Below are 8457 nucleotides of genomic sequence, written 5' to 3'. Positions count from 1 at the left end.
ATTCATATTGAACAAGTGAAACAGACTGCAAAGGGCTTCAATTAATAACATAATCTCTTTTTGATGACTAGCTTTTAGCTGCCTGTAGTTGCCCCTACACCACTGACCAAATTGATTGATCAAGTTAAACTAGATATTTAATTATACACAAAAGGTAAGGATTTTCAGTAGTATTGGACTGGAAATGGTACAAATGGAAAATTTATAAAGACACTGGAAAAAGTTCTTACTAAATATGAACATGTGCCACAGCATGGCTGCACATTTCCTTATGGGGATAATGAATGACAGAGAGCAGCATTAACAGCACACTACTACCATCTGGTGGTGAAATGTAACTTATTCAAGGACCTTATGCATCTGTCACCTCTTATTTATTTACATTTTTTCCACAAAATGACACATGAAGTGAAGTAGGTTTAACATATATTTTTTAATATCTGGGAAAATGCCAGTAAAAAGAATCCATAATATGTACATGGAATAAAGATAGTCACCTAAAATTTGTCAGTGGCAGCTTTGGACATCAGGTGTTTCCGTGTGTTCTTTTCTGGCTTTAGTAGGATTATGTAGCACTTTGGTGCAAAGATGCAGCCCAGCAGTCCATAACTGGAGGCCAAGATTGCAAATACCTCTGTGACTGTGGCGTATTTTCCTGGAGAGCTAATATAAGCAGGAATAAAGGCAACCCACACCGCACAAAAAATAAGCATGCTGAAGGTGATGAGTCTGGCCTCGTTGAAGTTGTCTGGGAGTTTCCTTGCGAGGAAAGCCAAGAAAAGGCAGAGGCAGGCCAGCAGGCCAATGTAGCCCAGGACGAGAGCGAATGCTATGCGTGAACCTTCGTCACACAAGAGAATGACAATAGCGCTCTCTCGTGGAATCAGCTGGCGTGGGGTGGGGGGAGCAACAACCAGCCACACTGTGCAGATGATTACCTGGATAAAAATAAATATTTCCAAACACGTTTCTTTTTCAAACATTTGAACTAATGCTCTCCGAATTATTCAAAGCACATGTAAAGTCGTAAATCCTTACCTGGAATAGTGTGCAAAATGTAATGATTGCCTTTTGCTGTGCAGGTCCAAACCATTTCATTACATTACTACTGGGAAGTGTAGCCTTGAAGGCCATTAGCACCACGATAGTTTTCCCCAGAATACAAGAGATACAGAGGACAAATGTGATCCCAAAAGCTGTGTGTCTCAGCATGCAGGACCACTCAGAGGGCCGGCCGATGAAGGTCAGAGAACACAGGAAACACAGAGTCAAGGAGAAGAGCAGCAGGAAGCTCAGCTCAGAGTTGTTGGCCCGGACTATGGGGGTGGTTCTGTGACAGGAGAATATGAAGACCACGATACAGGTGCAGAAGGAGCCAATGAGGGAAATAGCCATCAGGGTAATGCCCATGGTGTCGCTAAAGGAGAGGAACTCCACCTGCTTAGGGATACAAACTGTCCTCTCAGCATTGGACCAAAACTCTGGCAGGCAGCGCACACACTCTATGGCATCTAGAGGAAAGAAAAGAAGAATTTAGCTGCTATTCTGTGGCTTTTCCACTGCAACTGTAGATGATTGTCATACATAATGTGGGCATTCTTTCCTCACCAGTCTGATTGCTAATCTCCCCAGCTGTACAAACCACACAATCATGGCAGCAGATAGGGAAGTTAGGTCTGATTGCCTTCCGGGTGCCTGGGGGACAAATGCTGCTGCATACTGACAAGGGAACCTAAGCAAAAGAGGGAATGCATACTACACTAGTCACAACACAGTCACATTATGAAAATATTACTGCACAAAACACAATTCATTAGACATTTTATTTCGTTGAGGCCCCTACTTCGGTTTTGTTGCCATTCCATACAATCTTCTGTTCCTGGATCTGTAGCTTTTGCTTTCCAGCTGAAGTCGTCCCATCAAATTTGCCAATTGTGACAAACTCCATTTCTCCGTTTGGTCTAAGCTGCCAGTTAACCAGGTCATACATGGCTACAGGGTCACCATTCCCATCAAACTTGGTTTCATCACCAAACAAGTTCAAGTATTCCACTTGTTTTATGTAATGAAGAAGCTATGGGAAGAAAGTGCATGCGAAAATCTATTTACTATACATAAGTTTTGTTAATATAGACTAGATTAGTTTGCATATGGGATGGTACCTGCCATGGCTGTAAATTGTCTACATCTGGACATTCCTGCCGAGGAAATTGCCCTTTTCCTTTCACACAGCTTCTCATAGCCTTGAGTGCATGGGCAATGGCATACACAGCCTTATAGACATTATAGGAAATCCTCAACTGTGACACATCTGAATAGATATTTGTCACGCTGCCCAGCTCCTCTGCTCCAGAGCATGGAGGTTTACCCTTAACATTACCTTCCTGACCTTCAGGCTTCACACCCAGGCTGCATTGAAACACCTCTTCCCAGAAAGGTATCAGGAAGGGATCGTCAAGGGCATCTGGGCTCATGGGATGCAAGCGAAGTAGAAATTCTTCCAATCCAGGTATGTGTGCTCGCCGAATAGCAAAGCCCATAGAACCCTGGAGGATATGATGGTACTTTTTGGGGGTGGAGAGGACAGAGGCTGTGCTCCAGGCCTCACTGGCCAGCCATTGTATTCCAGTGAGCCCCTCTCTAAATTCAAGAGATATGCAATACAATGTTTGCAAAGACAAACACATCAGAACTTCAAACTCTGTAAACAGTAAATCAGTAAAAAAAAAAAAAAAAGTGGATACTAAGGTTTAATATGTGGTGGAAGATTCCAAGTGTCATGCCTGAGTGCTTCGTCAAACAATGCAGCTGCATCTTGTTCCACAGCAAACACTAGAATCACCCGAGTCCCAGAGGAGCGGATCTTGGAAATAATAGATGAAATGGAAGTCTGTGCTCGGTTCTTAGGGATGATCTCATGGAGGGCAACACAAGCACCTAACTTTCTAACCTACGAGAGCAACAGAGGAGATGCACTTTTCTGAATCATAGTAAATACAAAATGGCAATTATTTTGATTAGATTCTTTATTTTTGGGTGTGTGACAAACCTCATTGGCAAAGATGTTTGCCCCACCACGGCCATAGTCATCATCCCCTGCAATCACACCCACCCAGGTCCAACCAAAATCCTTGACAAGTTGTACTAATGCATCAACCTAGATAAAGACACAGAAAGAATGATTTCATTGATTGTTTCAGAGAAGATTGTTTGTGTATGGAGGAATATGTCACATTGTGAGCAATCTGATCGAGTTTCTGTTGCCTCTAACCTGGAAGAAGTCACTGGGCATGGTCCTTAAAAAGGCAGGAAACTCCTTTTTGTCACTGAGACAGGCACAGCTGGAAAAATAGCTAACCTGAGTGGAAAAAAACACATCTCCAGTATTGAAACATTCCTTAAATCAGTAAGTTAGACTTAACAAAGGATAAAGCCTCCATATGTTGAATTTGAGACAGTGGTAATATGTTACAACCTTGCCCAGGGGCTTTTACACACAGCAAACCACTGGTACATAGTTGTAGAACAACCATGACCAACTTACCTGTGGCACCTGGAAGACTCCCAGGAAACGGGCCACTACCAGAGACTGAGTAGAGCCTCCGTCTCCTATCACTGCTGGTACGGTCCCATGACAGATGACTTTACTCTGCGTCTCGACCCCTGAACCATTCTTGCTCCCCATTAACTCCATGGCAGCCTTCAGAGCCTGATGGGGTGTACTGCATGAATCATAGATCTTATAGCCCAGTGTGATGTTAGGCAGGAGTTTGCCATCTCTATTGATCTCCTCAATGGCAAAGATCATAGTTCGCATCCAACGAAATGTCCGAAAGTTAAATCTGAAAGTAGGGAGAAGATGGCATGAGGCAAAGTCTGAAGCTGTTTTAATTTTCAACAAAATTGTAACTGTGAAGCCCTGTAACATAGAACTTGATTTCACTCAACACTGTCCACAAATCATCGTGCACACAACTTTGAAAGCCAGAGTTGTGCCATATTTTGGCGTGTGAGCAGAGATTACAGTTGCTTAATCATGATTTTGCTGCAACAGCAATTTGAGGAACAGCTAAAAAAAGGCTTACCTTGTGCATTGTGTGGGAGGAGGCCTAGAGGTGAAGGACAAACTGGGCTCCACCACCATGTCATGAAGGGAGAAGAGTCCCCCCAAGGTGATGTCCCCCTTTTTCTCCAGCACAGGCAGGGACATTGAACCTGGGATTATTTTGCATTGTTGGCTCTGGTCTTGGTGGGAATTGCAGGGAAAAATCACACACCATAGTAGACTCCAAAACACGAGCTCTGTTGTTCTCCATGAAAGACTGGGTTCTACTGATCTCCACCCAAAAAGGTTCATCCTTTCTTTAAGCTAAGTCACCATAAACCCTTAACAGCAAATAGATATCTACAGAGTATAAGCTCAAGTAACAGATCCCTGGATAGCCCATACAAACAGTAAATAATGAGCCAGACGAACACCTTATAGGCTGAAAAAATACCAAACAATTTGTCAGTGGTCAGTAAAAAGCAAGACCGAGCACATAGAAAAGAATACATTATGGCCCCATATGGACAAACAGTATCTACAGAAATGTAAAAGAGCAAATCTTCCAGCAAAATCAATATAGAGAAACAATCTTTGACTCAAGTTAGTCAGTTACTCAGTTAGTAAAAAAAGCGTCTTAATATCAACCTAAGCCTGTATACATAAGTGCTACACCTTCATTGTATTGACAGTACACAGACAAGCAATCCAGTCTTTAGTGTCAAGTAAGATTTGCTGCCCTGTAGCCTATATACTGCATGCTTCTGCCTCATATCACACTGTTAAATTTACTTAATTTCCCCAGGGCTCCTGATCGATGGAAAAAGAGCCCCTGGTTTAACAGAAAGTAACAACAATAACAAGGAACATGAGATGTGTCATGTCATAATGTCATGCCTGACTAGGCCTATCACAGACAGGCGGCAGACTCATGTCACAACAGCTCTACTGAGAGAGGGGAAAAACTTCAAAGTCATAAAAAATCTCATAAATATTGTTCACAGTGATAAACAGAAAGAGGCACACATGCTCCATTATTGTATTGCTGTGCATGTGCACTTAATGTGAGCATAATACATTGCAGTGTTACCTGACAAACAGCATGTTGTATTAACATTTTTACTTAACGTTTAACCATTTTAACATGCTGTCTGTTTTTTCTACTTTTATTCATTCTAGGATAAGCTATTATTTGATGGGGTTAAACAGGTTTAATATGGTGAAATTAATGAGTCATTAGGGTGTTGTGTATGTCATTATCAGGACAAACCCTGCAGGCTACAAAACAGAACACCACAGAGTGTCTGGTAAAGAGAGTTTTGCATGCTGTATGTTGTGCTGCCTTAGGGCATATAGGTTTTCTTCTTCACTTAATATGTCCCTGTGTGAGGCTCAGAAGAGGAAGGAAGGAGGGTCTCCGAGACAGAATGCCTGGTATTATGATACAGTCATTTTCTTTTTTTTTGCAAGTAAGCCTTTAACAAGATCTTAGACTGAAAGGATATTATTTTCTCATGGGAAAGGGGTCAGCCGTACTGTTTCTGAAAACAAGCAAGTTTGAAGGAACCAATTAGGAGATTGAAATTGTATCACAGTTGTCCTCAAGGGACATGTGATTCAAGATAGCTAAAGCCCTTGAGTACTGAATGGCTCACTGTATTCTATTAAGCCCTTGAATGTGAAGATGAACACGCTGGAAAAAGACAGATAGACAGACGGGAAAAAGAAAAATAAGGAGACAGACAGGAGGTGATATAGAGTGGTGAGAAAAACAGATTCTAGCACAGAGATACAAACAGTTGTGTGCCAGTCAGCAAGAGAGATATGATTAATATGTTGGCTTAAAGAACAAGTTAATTGACTATAAGGGACACACAGACAGAGAGTGAGATGAATGTTTGTTTCCAATCTTTATGTTCAAGTGAAAACTGTTCAGTCATGTCTTTACCATCTCAAACCTCTCTAAAATCAGGTTATTTCTATCATCTGCTAATCCAAAAAAAAGCACTACATACATTTGTGTATTATTGACTGCTGCGCTATGGCCATCAAGCCAAAAAGGAAAATCTTTTGACTTGGTGGGCCCAGGTGAATTCTGAAGCAGCAAACCGGTATTGGGATGCTGGAAGGGCTTCGGCTTCTGTGGTTGTAAATGCAAAAACCTGGGTATGGGAGAAGTCCAGGGAGGCCATGGACGGACTTTAAGTTGCTCTCAAAGAGATTCTAGACAACCATCAGACAGCTCATGAAGGTGAGGCAGCTAAGAATGTTCTCACCATGGAAAACTGCTGGCTTACACTGAGGATCAGAGTCTTACTCTGAAGAGGGCCGAGCTGAACGACACAGGAAAACCATGTCCATTTCTTTCGTGGAGGTCACTGAGGTAGTCAAAAAGCTCCAAAGAGACAAGGCGAATCAATGAAATCCTGAGATTGTGAAGGCTCTGGACATTGTGGAGCTGTCTTGTTGACTTGCTACTTTATTCTTAGCTGGAGGTCAGAGACAGTCTCTGCAGACTAGCAGTCTAGGCTGATTGATCTAACTATCGGGATATCACATTGCACTACATCCCCAGGAAAAGTTTATCTCAAGGTGCTGGAAAATAAGACTTCTTCCTGTTGTTGAATTTCAGATTCAGAAGCAATGCAGAGTCCATTCTGTTATCGGTGGACAAGTTTTTTACCCTTGCAAGGATACTGGCAGGATCAAGTGAGTTTGTGCATCTAGTTAATGTGTTTTGTGGATGTCCTGTTTGGGTGTGAGTTCAGGTACCAGAGCTCTCACTATGAATCATTTTGTCTTTGTATAATCAAAGTGAGAGCTGTGTCCTCATCCTCAGCAGGAAGTCAAACACATTGTCAGCGGGCATTGGGCACTGACCAGGTTGGTGGCTTGTAAATGACCCCTCTGCGATGGTGTGGATAGTGCCAAGTATAAAGGTTGCATAATGGTCTCAGGATTGCGTCTCTGACTTTTGTGTTGTAATCTCCAGTATACACTGGGGTGGTTTGCAGCTGAATGTGAATCAGCATGGACTAGGATTAGCACCTCCAACACCATGCTACTCCATTATACTCTTTCTGAGATACTGGTCTTTGACCTGGGAGTCAATCACTGTAGCCTCAAGTATCTTGGGGTCTTAATGAGTGTAAGTAAGATGGACTGTGATCTCTACAGGTGGATCCGTGTTGTGTCAGCAGTAACGTGAAAGCTGAATCAGACTTTCAGCGTGAAGAGGTAGCTGAACCTGAAGATAAATTCTCGATTTACCATTCGGTCGGCATTCTAACCCTCACTTATTGTCATGAGCATTGGGTAATGACCAAATCACAGCAAGAGCAGAAATAGCATCTGGACGTTCAGAAGGCACTCTTGAGGTGGTTCAGGCAACTAATGCCTCCTCCCTGTGGTGGGATTCCAGGCACATCCGCAGGAGGAGGCCATGGGACAGAAATTGAAATGAAAATGACACTGTTGATATAGATATCTTCAAAATTGGGCTCTGTTGGGTTTTGGCAGACCTCTAGCCACAAATAAATGGGATTTTATTGTTGATGATTTTGAAAGATAGATGTTCTATCCATTATTCTGCTCGATCAGTTTCGTGTTATTTTCCAGGGCCTTTGCACTTTGCGCTATTGGGGTGAAAGCACATTTCTCATACATTGTTGCTACTGGTGAGAAATCTGTGGTCAGACATCCTCACCTGAAACTCTTAATGCAGGGATAGAGTGTGTCAGACAGAGCTGGCAGCCGGGGACACAGGGAAAGGACCCAAATACAGAAATACACTGATCTTCACAGATTTTAATGAAAAAATACTTTACAAACAAACTTCAGTGGGCAGGTGCAGGTGGATATCCAGATACAGGTACAACCAACTACCAGAAAGCAATTAAGAACAAAGATGAACTGAAAGCAACAAAAGATCAGGGCTGGAATAAGAAGAGAGGGTTGAAGAGGGGAGTAAAGATAGTTGAGGTCAACAAGAAACACACAAAGGCAGCAAGTAACAGAAACATGAGGAGAGTAGAATACTACCGAATAAACAGCAAACAATGAATGAACAACAAGACTTACAAAATATAACAGGGGAAGTGACAACCCTCATAAATGTCATTAAAATGATCTCTTTCTGAACCACATCAGGCCCTGAATGGGAAATTCTTCTCAGATTGTTCATAGAAGCTGAGCTGAGATTGGTAAATGAATTGTTGGTCCTGTCAGTCTATCCAAGCTGTTTGCTATTTCAAAGGGACAAAAAGGTGGCTACACTAAGAAGAAATCTTTTCAACTGAGGAACATTTGTTGTTGGTCTATCTAGTAGAGAACTGTGCTTTGGCTACATGATGACAATTTGCATGTCTGTGAATTATTGATCCTCCACAATCCCTTTGTGCTCACTGTCCTCG

General features: G+C 42.3%; 1 protein-coding gene across 1 annotated transcript; it reads right to left on the bottom strand.

Moving 5' to 3' along the window:
• Window positions 1-497: 497 nt before the first annotated feature.
• Window positions 498-4225, bottom strand: LOC139199831 (extracellular calcium-sensing receptor-like). The gene is made up of 10 exons (XM_070829006.1): window positions 4086-4225; window positions 3545-3842; window positions 3272-3358; window positions 3050-3157; window positions 2784-2950; window positions 2163-2640; window positions 1844-2074; window positions 1609-1732; window positions 1039-1511; window positions 498-938 (listed from the first exon to the last, which is right to left on the bottom strand). The coding sequence occupies exons 1-10, from the start codon at window positions 4208-4210 to the stop codon at window positions 498-500; spliced, it is 2532 nt and encodes an 843-aa protein (XP_070685107.1). The 5' UTR covers window positions 4211-4225.
• Window positions 4226-8457: the final 4232 nt, after the last annotated feature.

Source organism: Pempheris klunzingeri, chromosome 4, assembly GCF_042242105.1.
Source record: "Pempheris klunzingeri isolate RE-2024b chromosome 4, fPemKlu1.hap1, whole genome shotgun sequence".
Lineage (NCBI taxonomy): Eukaryota > Metazoa > Chordata > Actinopteri > Acropomatiformes > Pempheridae > Pempheris > Pempheris klunzingeri.
Note: the sequence above shows the minus strand (reverse complement) of the source record. Positions and strands in the feature narration are given on the sequence as shown.

What these genes read in the sequence shown, in the direction of transcription:
- LOC139199831 (XM_070829006.1), bottom strand. Translation starts at nt 4,210, where the DNA reads ATGTCCCTGCCTGTGCTGGAGAAAAAGGGGGACATCACCTTGGGGGGA. An exon ending in CCTCCCACACAATGCACAAG is followed by an intron (nt 3,843 to 4,085) that starts GTAAGCCTTTTT and finishes CCCTACTTTCAG; the next exon opens with ATTTAACTTTCGGACATTTC. An exon ending in CATTTTGCACACTATTCCAG is followed by an intron (nt 939 to 1,038) that starts GTAAGGATTTAC and finishes ATTTTTATCCAG; the next exon opens with GTAATCATCTGCACAGTGTG.